Source organism: Apus apus, chromosome 9 (genome assembly GCF_020740795.1).
Source record: "Apus apus isolate bApuApu2 chromosome 9, bApuApu2.pri.cur, whole genome shotgun sequence".
Lineage (NCBI taxonomy): Eukaryota > Metazoa > Chordata > Aves > Apodiformes > Apodidae > Apus > Apus apus.
Genome location: NC_067290.1, coordinates 15532201 through 15549483, shown reverse-complemented (window position 1 = coordinate 15549483; position 17283 = coordinate 15532201). Strand labels below are relative to the sequence as shown.

At 34.7% G+C, this 17283-nt stretch overlaps 2 protein-coding genes across 3 annotated transcripts in view; one reads left to right on the top strand and one right to left on the bottom strand.

Moving 5' to 3' along the window:
- CENPP (centromere protein P) overlaps positions 1–17283 on the top strand; it is a 110984-nt gene that overhangs the window by 45167 nt on the left and 48534 nt on the right. The window lies entirely within an intron of this gene.
- ASPN (asporin) lies at positions 1204–17224 on the bottom strand. 2 transcript variants are annotated; one of them, XM_051627280.1, is made up of 10 exons: positions 16977–17224; positions 12860–12957; positions 12567–12605; positions 11937–12201; positions 9963–10075; positions 7633–7846; positions 7165–7275; positions 5101–5194; positions 3575–3713; positions 1204–2383 (listed from the first exon to the last, which is right to left on the bottom strand). In XM_051627280.1, the coding sequence occupies exons 4-10, from the start codon at positions 12175–12177 to the stop codon at positions 2186–2188; spliced, it is 1110 nt and encodes a 369-aa protein (XP_051483240.1). In that variant the 5' UTR covers positions 12178–12201; positions 12567–12605; positions 12860–12957; positions 16977–17224; the 3' UTR covers positions 1204–2185. The 2 variants fall into 2 exon arrangements, with proteins under 2 accessions (XP_051483240.1, XP_051483239.1); XM_051627279.1 differs by lacking the exon at positions 12860–12957.

The window sequence follows — 17283 nt, the reverse complement described above, 5'->3', positions numbered from 1 at the left end:
ACTTAATAAGCAGCAAACTTTTTGTGAAACATTATGGACTTCAGGTTTTTAGGGGTTCCTAGATAAGAATGGGCATTTATTTCAAATCTTCACATTCTTCTTGGACAGGTAGTTGTTACTGATGATGCTTTGTCTCTGGTGTGGGCTTGAGGAGCTGTCCATGGCAGTATGCAGAAGGGTAGCCTATCATTAAGAAAAGGTCAATATTTTCCAGAGGATATTAATATGTACTTGGGCTGTTACCATGAAGCAGTAGGTGCTTTAGTATGAATGTAAAGATTTTGTGCAATGATGATTTACTTTAGGGTAAATGACTAAGCTGTGTGGTGTGTTACTCTTCATGTTACTAGGCTGTCTCATTCTCTGTTACTTGCTCTTTTCAACATTCTTCCATGCTCCACATAAATCTTGTAGAAGTGACTTAGAGAGTTGGCTGTTTCACTTGGTAGCCATACTAGATTTATTACTGTTGGATTTATTTAAAGTGCAACATAGAGAGAGGCTCGGCCTGTGTCTTTGCTGGGAATGAACCGTACATCAACAGTTCTGTCTTCTCTATGAATGTAGTAATTAATTCTCTAGTGGCAAAATCAACTGAAAATATTGCGTTGTTTTCGTAACTCTTCATATGTGGTGACATAGCTGAGGCTAAAAAAGTCCATGATATAAACTAGACCAACTGATTAAGAATATACTCACTAACTACTGTTTTCAGTACTGATCACTGCTTTCTCCATGACATTTGCTAGTGAATGCACTCCTTATAAACATCTTCAGAAGCTAGGAACTGAAAGATGCTTGGTGATCTGCAGATTTTTTTGGGGTTTTGTGTGGTGTTTTAATCAGTTTTTATTCTTCCTTAAAATGTTTTACAGAAACTGTTCTTCAGTAAAAGCCTCTCCTGGCCTACTCTCTCACTTTTTCTCATATGGGAATTGCTTGATTTCTGTGTAGTATTTTCTTTTACTACTAGTCTGTGCCATTTCCTGTAGCTGCTTCAAATAACGTGTTGAAGTTTTAACTTTGCAAAGAACAGCAGTGATAAATGATGTGCAAGGTGTGTAGATTTGGAAAAAGGAAAATAGAGAAAATATCTAGAGAAGAGTCAGAAAACTGTTTGGTTATAATATCTGAAGGTTTTCACATGACCTGTCATGTAATCAGGTATACAAATGCAAGTATTATTTAAGTTTATTTAATTTATTTTGGATCCCAATAGCAAATATACACTAAATAGATTTTTAAAATACCCATTTTATACAGTACTGTCAGTATTGAGAATTCTGTGTGCTGACCTACATGAGAAGTCAGGGCAGTTGAGTTCCAGCTTATCTGCTTGCATTCAGCAATGTGAAGGTACTTACATTGTTGAGGGATTCGTACGTAACCCGTGTGATGTCAAAATATAAAGCAGGAAAAAATTAAATGAAAAACATTATTACAGTTGTTATAGCTAAAAGAAAATGTTTTTGCTGGCGTAAAGGGAATTTAATAGTCATTCCTATTAAGCTTGAAGCATATGATAGATCTTGAATCCTACTTTTTAATGTTCAGAGTGCATCAAATTATATTGATAGCAAAACATTGAAGAACTTTTCCCTCTTAAAGTTGCAAGAAAAAAAAAAAAAAAAAAAGAAACTTTTTAAAAGGTTTTTTGCCTGATAGTTCATGATATGAAACCCACCTTTATTTCCCTTAATAGATTATAAAAATATATTCTATTTTGGAGTCCTCTTTTTTCTTTGCATCTTTGCTGGTTATCAAAAATATCACAAGAATTTGTCCTTGAAGTCTGATAATTTGTTTTGCAACTTTTCTTACCATGGAAAAAGTCACTTCCACTTGATTTTTTAAATGTATTGGAAAGAAAGAATATGTCAAAACTATGTGAATTAATTAAAGCATTTAACATTATAATAGGAAACATCAAATACAGTTTCCAGTTCCATTTCCAAGAGACCTTCCATTAGATATAAAGGCTTTTGTTTAAATTATTCAAATATAAGTTGAACATTGTCAAATAATACCATAGATTCTACTAACATATTGTTTCTAATTATCATCTCTGAAATAATGAATACTTTGTAAACTGATTAGGTAGTGTAAAATTGGCATTTTCCTGCAAATTTCAAGTATTGTAGAACTGATTTGGACAAGTTACTTTTTGAAATTACCAACTTCAGTATCAGTTGAGGAAATTTCCAAGTTGCACACTGTTTCTAGCTAAAATGCAACGGAAAGTTGAAGGCTGAACCTCCCAGTATTTTACAGGATTATTGAAGAGGCTTATGCCACTGTATAATGCTTTCTTCTTTCTTCTTCCTGTTGGACAGAAGTCATTCACTCCCAGTTTTGTAATATGATTAGAATGAAGGAAAACCACCTGCAGCAATAAGAGACAGTAAAATAGAACAATTAGTATGTAATGGGAAAAAACATCCAAACATTCATTGTCATGTAAATAACTGAGGTTTGCTGGAAGATCAGTTGGATGCAGACCTTTTTGCTAACAGGAATTAAAAATTTGTGTAAAATCTTTAAAAAATGTCTCCCTCCTGCCACAGTCTCTCTTACAAAAAGAAGTTATATAGCTTATCAGTGTGTTGTCAGAATCACTTGACTCTATATTTGCAGAACATTCTCCTAAAATGCAGTTTTATATTCTCTTATACTAAAAATTATAATGATGCAATACTGTGTTCTACCATAATTCAAATTTTCAGTGTTTTAATATATTTTTAAAAGTAGACTCTAGGAAAGCTGCTATGAGCAAAGATTTATCAGTACAATTAGAGGAACACTTCTGTTTAGTGGTGGTGTAACTTAAATTAGTGAAAATAAAAAGGGCTTGTGATAGAGTTTATAATTTGCTAAGTAAAATAGTATATATTGACAAAATAATTTTTTTGTTTGTATATCTAATTTTATGCTACATTGTAAGTTGATGTTTGGGTTGTTGTTGGTTTTGTCTTGTTTTTTTTAAATATATTCTCAAAAGATTTTCTGTTGGAAGTAAAATGAGAAGTAAAAAGAAATTAAATTTAGAGGTGAAAGCTGTTACCAAATAGCTTATTGTGTGCTCTGTCTACACATTTCTTCTTTGTTTCCCCAAGCTTTGTACTGTTCTTTATCCTCAGGCATATGTCATCTTATAAGACATACTTGATTTTAATTGCTATCGCAGAATTTACTTCTTTCTAAATACAAATTCTAAAATCTTTCTAGCCTCATAAATAATTTTCTTTCTATTTGGGGCTTTTCAGCATAGGAATGGAAAAATTTCCACTCTGGTTTGCTAATATGGAAACTATAATAAATCTGTAACAAACTTTCTGACACATTCTCTGGGTGTAGCATGTTGTTTTCATATTTTTTTTTAGGAAGTGTTCCTGCTGTTTGATCTTGTTTACTTCTTAAAGAGCATAGATTATTTCAGGTTTTCCTGGTATGAGAGTCATGTCAAATTAAGTAAGACAGTTAATTATGCTTTTTAATTATGACCTAATAATTGTGGCAGTGTGAAAGTCAAACACCTCGTAACTTCCAGAGCTTTCTAGTAAGTTTAATATATGACCTGTAGATATCTCAGTTCAGGTAGTCCAGGAGGAACTTTCTTGAGCTTATTTTTCTCAAGATGGATTTCACGTATACTTGGTATGTTGGCAAAACTTCCATTTTCCACATCTTTGATTTTATTATTCGCAAGGCCTAACCTAGAAATAATGCAAGGAACATTTAATTAAATATTGAGATTCACAACAGCATTGAAGAGCAGACTTTTTTTCTGGAGGTTGAAATACACAGGAGTAGACATAGGGGGAAAAAATGGGTAATGTTAATGAAATCTTACCTCTGATAGGAAAAAAACCCTACCATTGATCTAACATGTTTTTTCCACTTAATTTAGTCTCCACTTAAAGGACAGCAGGTAGCCTGGTGTGAGCAGTTGTCCAGTTTTGCGTGCAGTTTTTCTACTTTTAGTGGCAAGAGTTAAAATTATAAACATCAGCCAATCTGGTTGTAAAAGAAATCATGTCCTTTAATCGAGTAGTATAGCTACACAGTAAAAAGTATTGTTATATATATGTTTATATATATAAATAGCCAAAGAAGAGCAAGTCTTGTAAAGAAATATATATGTATCTTAGTCAAAGGCTTTCTATTTTAAAAATGAGCAGGATTCCCCTCTTTCCTAATTCCACATTTTCCTTAATTTAGGCCTTAGTTAGATTTTTTTTTTTTTCTTCAGCCTGTATTACTTGGAAGATGATTCAGAAGGTGGAGGCACAGGACAGTTTGGAATTGCTCTGTCCACACATCCTGCAACCCTCTGTTTCTCCTTTCTTGATATCTTCAGAAACTGAAGTTGGTATCTAAGAGGAGCTCAGTAGCCCCTTTTTGGTAGTAGTTTATGTTACCAAATCCAAAATGCAGTGCTGCTCAGCCATATTTTCAGAGTATTTAACTGAGCTTTACAGAAAGAACTTCCTGCTTTTGTCCTACAGCAGTGATCCATTCCTCAGAAATACGCATTTTTCTTAGACCCCCAATACATTTGGAAACAGTTACCAAGTTGTTTCCTTTACCAGCTACTGTATTTATCTCAAGCTCGTTTTCAGGAGGCAACTTCTCTTATAATTTACCTGTCTTCCTATTTATTTGTGTAAACAATACTTAGATTTCCCTTTTCCTGCCATCTTTTTTATATTTTTCTTTGGAGTGTGTATAGAGTGTCTCCTTCCAGTACACCTAGGCCTTCTCTGGAATTAAAAAGCTATTATGACTCTTAAATTCCATAAATTTAGTTGCCAAAAAAAATATTCTGTTCCTAAAACAAAATTCAGTTGGTTTTGCTGTATATCTCATTTTAGAGTGTCATTTGTGAGATGACTGACCAAGGAGTTAAAATGGTTAGGCCTGATCAGGAACAGGCTGGAGAAGAATGGTCAATACTGTTGATAAATTGTGTCCACAAAGATTCAGTATGTATTTAGAGCATGAGAAGTATGTGCAGTGCATATTACAGTGATTGCATTATGGGATACTGTAAAAAAGGTGTGACTTTTTATCAAATAAAAGCATTCTGCATTTGAATTTTACCTTTGAAGATCTTTATACCGGTTAAAATCCTCAAGTTCAATTGCTGTGATCTTATTGTCATCTAAATGAAGTTCTAGCAGACTGGAAGGCAAATCTGATGGAAAAAAAAAAAAAAATAGTGTGAGAAAAATAAGTTAATTTATTTTTATTGGAATACTTATTATGTTCCAAACAACTTTTTTTTTTTTTTTCTGCTTAGGATTGGATGAAGAATCTTGGGGAAAGGGCCTATCTGCATAAAATAAATGGGTATTAGAAACAAGTATGTTACTACCTTAAAAAACAAAACCAAATCAAACAAAAAAACAACCACAATTTGATTGAAAATAGTAACTTAAAAAAATATGTGAAAGTCCAAATGCTAATGTTAAGATTCCAGAGTTCAAAAACTTGGTATAATTTTGCTAGCTTTCTTTATAACGTAGATTGTATGTTATATGCAATTGTGACAGTCAGTAGTCAGATACATATTTTGTAGATACGTATTTTTTTCCACATGATATGAAATTGTGTTCTTATAGCTCCTAAGACAGGAGGAAAGCTTTCAGAACTCTCTAAGCAAAAGAAGATATTTAGTATGGTCCTTTCCATGCCAGACACAGAATGTTTCATCATGTGGTACCAAATAGTCCCAATTCAGAACTGTCAGTGAATGGACCAGGAGGTGGAGAATCTTTTTTACAATATCATTTCAATCAGGACAAAGATAGTCACAATTTGGATAACTATTTTGCTGGTCTCATGTTCAGTTTTTCAAGCATCTGTCTAGATGGCACCCTGACACCAAGTATGACAAACCAGAACCTTGTGTTACTAGTACGGCTTAGGGGAGCACTACAGCCAATAGCAATGGCAACAGGAGCAGCTTTACAATACTGAAGGGAAGTGGTGTGCTTTACAGTCTGTCCTTATGCCAGCTGACATGCTTTGGGGTGTGTGTGTAGGCTTTTTCCAGTTTACGTTCCAGTTCACAGTTCTGCTGGGTGCTGCTTGTGTCTAATATTGAGAGGGAAGACTACCCATCTGTCCATTTTAGATTTTAAGTGCATTTTGTAAGCTACATTTTTTTAAATCTTTTTTTGTCATTATAACATTGGTAGATAGAAGCATCTACAAACTTAGTTTCCATTTGTACAGAACATGTTCATAAAATCCTGTTTGTGATTGTTTATGTATTTGACACCACATATTGGGCCTCATGCTGTGTTATAGGATATTTTACTATAACAAAGACAAAATCTGAATAATTTCATGTATATATATGTGTGTGTGGGATAAGTGATAGGAGATGGTATTATGATGATACTAGAGTAATGCTGACTTTTTGTGTTGGGGTGAATTACCATAGGTAGGCAGCCAGATAGTTTTTGATCTTAAAATTCCCTGAACAATTGGGGTAAGTTCATTTGATCTGTTGTTTTTTTTAGTGCTCTCTTCTATAGGCATACTGTTGTATATGTATCTCTCTATAAGAAGAGATTAAATTTGATAAGAAACAAATTATTTATCTGGATGATCCAGAAATAAGTATCTTAGGAACCGGAATCTAGTCTCCCTGTAAGTTAGTGAATGATAAAACATATGGTTGGAACAGAGTTGCTTGGAACATGCACAATTTAAGTTAGAATGTATAGGGTTCATTTTAAGTGCATAAAAGAAGTGGGAATTCTGTATCCCTCATGACTCAGATCAAATGTCAGGGGTTTAACCTTTCTCTGTAAGGATTTTTGAGAGGCAGATGTGAAAGATATGAAACGACATCACGTTACAATTTTATTCATGTTGCTTCTCTTAGAGTCTCTGGATGACTAAGAGGAGTGGACTGCCAGACAGGGAGAAGGCAGGAGGAGGGGGCTGGAGATCACGTGTGTGCAGGCACAAATGCACACTTCTGAGGTGTAAAATTGGTTGCTAAGTGCAAAAAGGAAAATAAGGTAGGAAGTGGCTTGCTAATAATGAACAATACAAAACAATTTATAAACATTTTTATCATATAGATGTTAAAGTATTTTATATAGGAGTAAACTGGTATAGGCAGAATAGAAAAGGTAAAATGAAGCGTACCTTTAGGAATTGAAGTTAATTTAGCTTCTGCAATTCTTATATGATAGATATTTACACCTTCAAAAGCCCCTTGCTCTATTCCATCATTGTAAAGAGGATTTGCACTCATTTCTGTTCAAGGAGGGGAGTAAAGAAAGTAGTTATGGCGCAATAATTTTGTGTACATTTTAAACATTTCATTTTTTAATGACTTCTGGTATTTTAAGTATTATTTAGTGCTTGGCTTTGATTACCTATTCTGAGGGGTGGACATCACAGCTTTCAGCAAATAAAGGCTTTCTAACTTGGCTTGCAAGGTTACCAAAAACTTGGCCTGTGTAACAACTTCACATGGAAATTAAATTGAAAAAGATAATTTCCACAGCATTGATTTATCTTAATAGGAAATTGCACATTAGGAAAATGTTCAAAAGAAAGTTATGTATAGTAGGTTACATTTTTTATAAAGACATTTTATTTTCTACTTACCTAAAACATGTAGAGACTTCATTCCTTTAAATACATCCTTGGGGATTTTCTTAACCTTATTAGCATGAATTCTGAGCTCTGCTAAAGTTTTTGGTAGATTTGTTGGAATCTCAGTTAGCTGGTTATGGGACAAATACAGTCGTCGTAGCCTCTTTGTTGGTTGAAAGGCTTTTGGATGAATCTTGTATATTTTGTTGTTGTTCAAAGCCAGTGCCTTTGAGATATAGGAAGAGCAATATACCAGAACATTATGATTATGAATTTTAAGTAATGAATTTTAAATATAATTTGACAATTAGGTATTCTAAATATTTTATTTTTCTATCATACCAGACTTTAGGACTTTGTATATACTTGGGCATTTCAGTTGATTGGGAAAAACAAAAAAGACCCTGAAAGGTGGAACATCAACTAGAAGGTAGAAAAAAAAACCCAGTCAGAGCTAACAAAGTGACAATGGATAGTGAGAAGAACTGGCAGAACTGTCTTCATACATTTTGTAGGATGGTATGGCAGATACAGTCTTTTTTGTTGTTCCTTAATGCAGACAAGTTTTCAAAACTTGATTTCATCTTTTATTTTGGCATAATGCTGCAAAATAAAAGTCAGTGTTTTAATCTGTTGTTTTTTTTTTTAATTCATGTCTGTTAATGACTGATATACACACAGTAATTTATATCTTCTTTGCATTAGTTCACTCCTGTGAATTTGACTCCCTTCTATACAACATATTAATGCTTTTTGGGACAGTTTTTTTATTCTTGGTTGCTGTGTGTTATCAGAGAACTTGTAATTAATTACTACTGACAACAAAATACTAGTTCTCTGAAATTATTTTGCATGTCAAATCACATCTCTGCATTTCCATATCTTGACTATTCATTTTTCTTCCTTTTTGACTTCTCTGAGCTGTTGGGAATTCGTCTGCTTTCTGGAATTGTGGGGAAAAGTAGAGCAAAACAGAATTAATCTTTTTTTCCAAGAAAAAATCGGAATAGCTTAAGGAAATAAACAGGAAATGCTTCTTCCTAGTCCAAGTTGCCATCTGTGCATTTGCTAAGCATACTAGTACTCAGAGAAGCTGAACAAAGTAAACTTTGCTTTCATGAAAGGTTTTGTTAGTCCTTGCTGCAAATTAACTGATAAGAGAAAGCCAAACAACTCAGAGTTTTCAGTTATCACATAATTAAGTGTTTACTGTATAATGTGGTGACTGCTGATGTATTCCAGTGATTTTCTCAGTCATAGAAGATAAGTTTCTATATCATCTTTTATACTGAATATTAAGCACAGTTAGTGTGTTTACCCCCAAGTTGCTGGCAAGTCTGTTCTGTACCCAGACACAAGACACTTGAGGGGAATTGGAAGCACCTTGTTGCAAACAATGAGTTTATATAGTTCCTATTTTTCTATCCTAGCTTAACCCATAATAATTAACAGGCTCATTAATAAACACTTATATGTGGTAAATTCTCAGTTTTGCTCAGAAACCAAATACAACTGAAAAGGATTTGTTTTATGTTAGTTTAATGAATTATTCATATCTTTCTAAGATGGAACAAAATGAGGTTAATTTGCTGTAACTTGTGGAACAGTTCTGTCATTTTTACATTGAAAATTTTAAAATTGTTAATTTGTTGGTACTGGATCTGGAGTGACATCTTACGGAAATAAGTATTCCAAAATAGATTTAATCTACCTTTCCAGGCCTCTGAGACTCTCTTATATTCTTTCATTATAAAAAGAGATTATAGTATACGGTTAATATCTAGATTTATTGGTTGCCAGTGATACTTACTTCAAAGGCTGTCTCTATATGCTTACTTGAGTGTGTTAAAAAAAGAGTAGTAAAGCACTTGACTTTTTCATTAATTCTGCTTTGGTCTGTTTTCTGTTCAAGTCAGTTGGATTTGTAGCATTAGTTTCAGTGGTGCATGTGCCAGTCATATGCTGTGTGCTTTTGAAAATACCCTCAGAAAATGTTCTAGTTTTCCTGTGAGATTGTTCTTTCAGCTGTTTTACAGGTAAGCAGATAAAAAAGGAGCACTTGTCTTGCAGCCTTTAAAATGTAGAGAGTGTTTTGTCAATGCTAAGGCCTGAATAAATCTTGAGAATCTGTTTGGCGAGATACTCATTGTATGTTTTCTGGGTGTTGTAGGAAGTAGCAGAGTTCTTACAGCTCAAAGACATTTGCTCTTTACTATGTGGAAGCAGTCAAATATGGAGCTATTAGAGTCTATTGGAGAAGAAAAATACCATTTATATTATACAAGTATAAAATATTTCAAATTGCTAAATAAGATTTCAAATTTGGAAAATAAAATGCTTACATAAAGTGATGTGAGCCCTTGGAGATCATTTTCCTTGACCACTCTTATTTTATTGTTTTGAAGGTCAATCATGCGAGTGTCTGGTGGAATGTTGCGAGGTATTGATGTCAAACCTATTTAAGTATGTGACAAACAGAAACATTACATGCCTGTATATAAGTCCAAAGAGATTAACTGCTAAACAGCAAAACACAGTGAGATTGTTGGGAAAGTAATTATGATCAGCCATAAAGCAAAGGATAGAAGGGTATGTTTGATAACAAGAGGAGCTAATTATGTAAGAACGAATGACAAAAATGTGTGAATAGTTTCCAGTGGAACTGCTTCTACCTCTGACCATAAAAAGCTTGAATGAGGTGCTCAAGGCAATTCCTTGCATCTCTGAAAAAAGCGGCCTCAGCAGTGGTTGTCCTACAGGTAGTGATGAAGTCCTTGGAGAAAGCCACCCTCAGAGGACCTGGGCTGTGGGTCTGTGTTGAGGAACAGGGCTGTTGCAGTGGCTTTAGGGAATTTCTGCTCAGTCCTTGGATGCTCCTTTCTACCTCTGCACTGCCCTATCCTTTGTACTGGCATGGTTGCTTATGTAGCTGTCCAGGTAACAACATCAGGGCTGAGAAATGTGTTCTTGCTAAAAGTGGACAGAAGATGGTCTTCTAGCTGCCAGTATTTTAATTACCAGTGGTATAAATTCACCAATCCAGTTAATTGTTCAGTGACAAAATACTTCTGTTCATGCCATCTGAGATTCTGTATCAGCAAAAGAGGCAAGTGAGGAATAGTAACTTTCTTTTCAATGGAAATGCTGATGCATCAATGCTGGTCCAGTTTATTAAGAACTATTCCATAATTATAGGTTACTGTTATTTAAAGATTAAGTCTATTAATAGGGTTCTTTTTTTTATGTGTGAACTCAAATAAGGCAATTTGCAGTCTGTAAACCAGATGCAATAATCACTGCTTATTGCTGTCAGCAAAAGCTAATTTTGATTCCTTAATAATGACACATTCTTTAAAAATCCAGCAATTTATGTATTGACTCACTGTTTCTAAGACATGACAGGTCTAGGATAAAGTTTAGGGTGGTGGCAGAGCTATGATTAGAATGAATGTCATTGTCACTGTGCTAGTGGCAGGAGCATAGTCCTTTGATTACCTTGAATCATGGGAAAACATCAATGAATACAAATTCAAATTGACACAATTAATATTTAATTCATTCTTATGCAGTAGTATGAATCTGCAACAGTGGCAGTTGGAGATTTGCCTTAGCTAAAATGTTACTATTGATGCTCACTTTACTGATACTAAGCTGAGGAAATAGTTTGCAACCCATTTATGCGCTGATGCTAAACTTCCTTGTGCTTTATTTATGGCCTCTTTTTCCTTTGATATGTTTGCTTGCCATTTGACCTGTTTCTTTACAGTTGTGAATGAAGTATTTCTTTAGCCATAGTCTTTTTTGGGAGGGAGACTAGTGTCTAATGCAAATGGAAGTTTCAGCAAAGTTTTTTCCTTCTCTGTTTGGGTATTACTTCCTGGAAGTAAATGAAACACGAGAAAGTGTAATCTAAAATGTAAATGTAAGCATTTTGGCATTCTCTGTTCTCTTAGTGGATAAAAAGCTGTGCAGGTTACATGTGACAACCCTGGGAAGCATTTTGTTAAATAGTTTTGCAGTTATATGTTACATATTCAAAATGCCTTTCCATTCTGTGCTGTTATCAATGAGTCATTGCTAATGGAATGTGGCTGTAGCAATTTATTTTCTAAACTGATGCACATAAACTGTGAAAGTTTAAAAAAGTACTAGACACAGACTAGATATGGTTTGCAAGCCTAACTGGAAACATGTGAGCTCCTTTTGAAAATTACTAGTATAGGAATATGTGAACGGTGCTGTAGAATTCATCTTCTAAGAGGAAAATCCTCCAAAGTAGAGTTCAGTAGGGAACAGACACAGAAATTCATTCTTACCTAAGTCAGAGCAATGGACAACTCTCATATAGCACTGGCATCCAAAGGGGCATGTTGGGAATAGATCAAAAGGAATTAGTGGCATAATTGGTTCAGTGGTTGGAAATAGAGAATTGTCGTCATCGTCGTCGTCTTCTTCCATATCTTGGAGCATCATATTCTTTAGTGTCAAATATGAAGGACCAATGAGAGATTTGGCAGAGCACAAAGCCAAGAAGAAGAGGAGTGTGTATTCCTTCATATCTTCTTATTCAGGATAGTCAATCTTGAAGAGGAAAGTAAACAAACAAAAACCTCAAACACAAGAATTAGTGAATGTGAAATGGCAAATACGGCTATTGAACTTTTTACTTCATTCACTGCCACAGTCTGTAGTCCTGAAAAATTGTCTGTTATGAATACTAAGGTTTAATTAGTTTATAACGGATGAATAGTAAAAATATTATTTAAAATATAGTGCTTATATACTAACTAATACTTCTCTGTGAGTATTTTTTTAAATTATTTTTTTTCAACCTGGCTTTGTCATCATAGGGTCTGTACATTGTAACTAGACAGCCAGCTGAAAGGAGCTCAAAATGTGCCATGCTTGAATTAAATGCCATTAAATTAATCAGATTTCTAGCTTACCTCTAACTTGATTACTTCTGTAATCAAAAGTTCTTCAGTCTAGAAGACAGAAAGAAGATGGATTGGTTATGTCAGATAGATAGAATTATTTTTTTCTGATGTTGTTCAGAAGAACACGCAAGTTACAGAAGACTTAAGAAGCAGATTTGTTTGTAGAAAAATATGGTAGACTGTCTCTTTCCAGCTGTTCATTCCATTGCATTCAGCTTCCTGAGTTCTAATTTTACCAGATTTCTTTTATCCACACCTGACTGGGAAAATCAGCACACCAGTCCTACAGTATAGTTTCTTACCTGAGTCATGATGATCCATAGGTCAAAACTCTTAGATATTTTCTACATACTCTGCTTTTAGTCTAAAGATGATTTTTTGATCAAACAGTCCTGTAAAACTGGACAAAAGGGATAGAGAATAATAAGAACTGTTGCAGGATGTTTTGCAGCTCTGTGAGAAAAGACTACATCGAGCCCTCAGCTCCACAGTGCTTCCCACCAAAGCCTAATTCCGGAAGTAATTTGTATCCTACTGCTGTGCAACCCAGGAGGTGCTGTCATGAATTGTATTATGCATATCCTGTTTTCAAAATGTTTCTATTTAGACCACCATAGACCACTTTAGGGAAGTACTAAACTGATTTCAGTCCTTGTTTGGTCACCTAATTAAACGCTTACCGATGGGATTATAGCTGAAAAATGTCTTTATGTAGACATTTTGTCCTTGGTCCTTGATCACAGGAAAAGGATTGCATTGGTTTGTACATGGGCCTTGGCTTGCTCAAAATTCCGAGAATTTGTTTGCATTTCTTTTTTCTATACAAGGTCATTTTGATCTTTCCTGTATATGTTTCTTAACAGCATTAAACACTGTATATTGCACACACTGCTACTAATGTAATTGTATACCTTTCAGGGTGTATAAAAAGATAAAAGTATTTAGATTACATAAAACCTAGCCTTCTGAAAAGTATGCAGTGACTCCTTCCCCTCAAATACATGTCTGAAAGGAGAAGCATGTCATTTGTATCCTGCAGGTATGCAGCATACAACTGTTAAGTTTAGTATTTGTTGTGTTCTTGCAAGTGCATGCTCATTAGAGTACTGTAATCTTTTACTGACTCAGCAGTCTCTTAGAGGAGTCTTCACTTATATTTTTCCCATTTTTTTCCCTCATGTTCAAAATAACATTCTCTTTCAATGCTTCTAGATAGAATTTTATACTTGTACTTGCAATCCTATACAATGTGTTTTTTGAGAGTCTAAAATACTGCTGGCAACAAGATGTGGAACCTTTGTTTGTTGGAAGAGAATTGCAGTCATGTCTGGCTGTATACCTCTAGAATATTTGGCCCTTTCAATCCTGTATTTCAGCTTCAGCAAAACAGTAAAAATGTTCAATACTTCAGTCATCGCATTAATTAGGATATGGGGCGTCTGATGCCTTTCAGACTTCTGAGTTCTTATTCTTGGACAAGTGCTTTTAAGGGATGGGTTTTCACAGATGAGCACTCAGACTGCTCTTCTTCCCCTGCCTGCTTAGGTATTAAGTGACAAAACGCTCTGTGCCTTATTTAGTGGTTTTGTACAATTTCTGCATGTGTTGTAGCACGTATCATGTCTTGGGACATACAATTTCTAAGTCCCTGCTGACTTGTATTTCTGATAGGCCCTGGATATATAGTTCTAGTGTACCTAAAGGATAATCTTTCCTGTAGGTTCCTGAAATGTTGCTGCGACTGGTGCTAGAAAGTTGTCTTATGAAACAATTTAAAAATTTGTTTGCACACTTGCACCTGTAGCAAATGTATTACATCTTTTCTTTCAGATATTAAAAAAGCTAATTATAATTTCAAACTATAAAAAGGCTGAGTCTGTGGTTGGAGTAGTGGCCAGTCTGAACTCCTGAAAAATATGTGTTGATCACATATTTTGAGAAAAGTAGCACTGAAATATGTCATTGATGACATACTAATCTGAAAAGAAGTCCTGTTACAGGAGGAAGCCTGACTTGTGATACAATTACTTTTTTTTTAGGGCAGAGAGAAAGCTCTTACTTCATCTTCCCATTCTGCCATTAGGAAATGTATCCTTAGTGCTACTTGGCTCTGTAGGTAGGGGTGGTAATCAAGTTTGACTCCAGTTTTGCATTGGCCAAAGAACTGTCAGAGAAAGGATTCCAAAGAGCTCGATGAGTTTCACAGTAAAGAGATGTTGATATCTCTCTGTAGAAATGCTCTGACTCTGCAGCTCATCTCAAAGAACTTCTGAAACTTTCTGCATGCTTTAACTTCAAGAGTAAGGCAATGAAAAGGAAATGAAAACCTAAAATCCAAGATCCTAGTGATCTTTCTGAAAATACTTCCATTGTTTTATAATGAGAATTTTATGAAATGTTTGTTTCAGAAAGTACAGCTGATGAATACAGCTGTACTAATTAATGGCTCACTGCTGCCACCTGAGGCTAGTTCTGCTCCCGGGTACAAACCTGTTCTCTCTTACCAGCTTTTCCACTGAGGCTGTTCACTGAGCTGACTGAACTCACTAATGCGAGCAAGAAAGAAAATGCAACACATTCTTTCTGGGTAAACAATCTGAATCCGTCTGAGTATGAGAGCCAGAACAAAGGAATGGGTGGAACAGCCTGGTTTAGGGGGAGAGAATGTTAAATGGAAGGAGAGGGAAGAAGAGATGCCACTGCCCTTCTTGACATGTATAAGCTGTTAGGCTCAGTTTTCTTGACTAATACCCTGAACCAGATGATTGCTGCTTGGACAGTCTGGCCTTGTCAATTGTCATTTTTACAGGCAAGAACACTGAAGATGAGTTTGAGAAAGCGTGTAGCACATTCAAGGAGGGCTCACATACTTGTCCATTGTACATTCTTTAGAGTAATCCTGCTTTTCCTTCAATATAAAAAGCTTCTGAATAGCATCTTTTCACTGGAACACTAGCCACCCCGAAGTGCAGTAACTGAATGTGGAAGGTACACTTTACATGTAGAGATGCTGTAAGTCTGGGCTTTCTTTCCTGAAGTATGTAACTATCCTAAAATCACTGTATTAATTGTTTGGAACATACTCAGCCTAATGGGATGATCTTTACCAAAATTCATATTGCCAAACAGCATGTGGAAGATATGAACATTTATGCTATTAGCTTAGGATAATGCATAGCATTTATAACTAATGAAATGCAGGTGCTGTCACAGGATATTAATATGATTAAAACTTTTTAAGGATTGTGTGGGATATTCCCACCTAAGTGTGCAATAGTTCTGTGACATAAAAATACTAAACATTAATGAATGGAAGAAAAACACTTCCTGGGAGAACAGATGTTATGTTGTTAGTATAGGAAGTGTGCATAAAAAAAACCACGTAAGTCTGGATTCCTTGGCAGTTGCATGCCACTCCTGCAGCATGTGGTCACTTTACCAGTTATGACACTGAAGGAGATAAAGTTTTAAGACATTAAAAGACACTAAATTCTATTTAGAAATTACTTCTGTTACCAGTGAACAGAGCAAATTTCCTCTGGCATTGTTTCTGAAAAGGAAATATTTAAATGATTCAGTGGTGGTCTTTATGGAGGCAAAGGAAAATCCCTGTGTTCATTAATAACACAAATCATTGCACTGTGCACAGATATTGTCCAAAGAAAGGCAAGACCATAGCTGTTTTGAAAGCTGTATTTAAAAATAGTTTTGGTTCTATTAGTCATTGTCCCATTCCAGAAATGAGAGGAGTTTGTTTAACTCTTTGCCTACTCTACTGACTTAATTAAATTGCTTAAGAAAAACAGGAGGAATTTTTTTTGTCAGTCAGACTGGAGAAATTATTCTATCTTGAGGAACAGTCCAATACTGAAGTTATGTAGTATAACAATGAATAGCATGTTTACAAAATAGGTTTGGAGAGTATTTATTTTGTATGGAAAACACTGTTTGATTCTTGTGTGTTACTGAATATCATCCATAAGTGGTTTTAGTTTGTAGCTCGTATACAGTTCATTCTTTCATGTGTCATTTTTAATTACTTTGCTGATATCTAATAAAAAAAAAAACACCAAAACCTCAAATACCCAATTACAGAAAGTTAACACTGAGTTATAAGAACTGCTGTGATTGTAGGATAAATTTTCATAGATTGTAACAACAGGAAAAAATTCATTGCAGTTGTTAAGTCTTTCTGAAAAGTTTAATAGGTAAATAATTCACTGTAACAGTTTTTTACTTCCAGCTCAGATGTAATAAACAATTATTTCAGCTGCAGAGTAGATTTTCAAATGTTCCATTAAAAAGTGGTACCTCTAACTATAAATTACCTAACATTATTAATCTGCACATAATGAGTGACAACTGCTGCTTAATATTTTATTGCTAATTAAACAGAATAGGTATTCAAGGTGGACATACCTTGCAAGTTTGACAGTTCTTCTGGAAGCAGTGTGATAATCCACCTGAGATCTTTATGTCCAGTTATTTCATGTTTAAAAAAAAAAAGAGAGAAGAAGTAAGTTAGGCTGAGTTCTGTGAAATGGAAAGTAAATATAAAGAAAAGTTCCACTTCCAAAGTTCTTGATCCTCCTGGCACTGTGGGTGATACCAGACTAAAGTGCTGCTTCAGATTAGCCCATCTTAGTACTGAAGAATAATATTAAGATGACTTGTTACCACTCATATGTTTTTCATCACTGCCTGTATTACAGCCAAAACTTCTGGC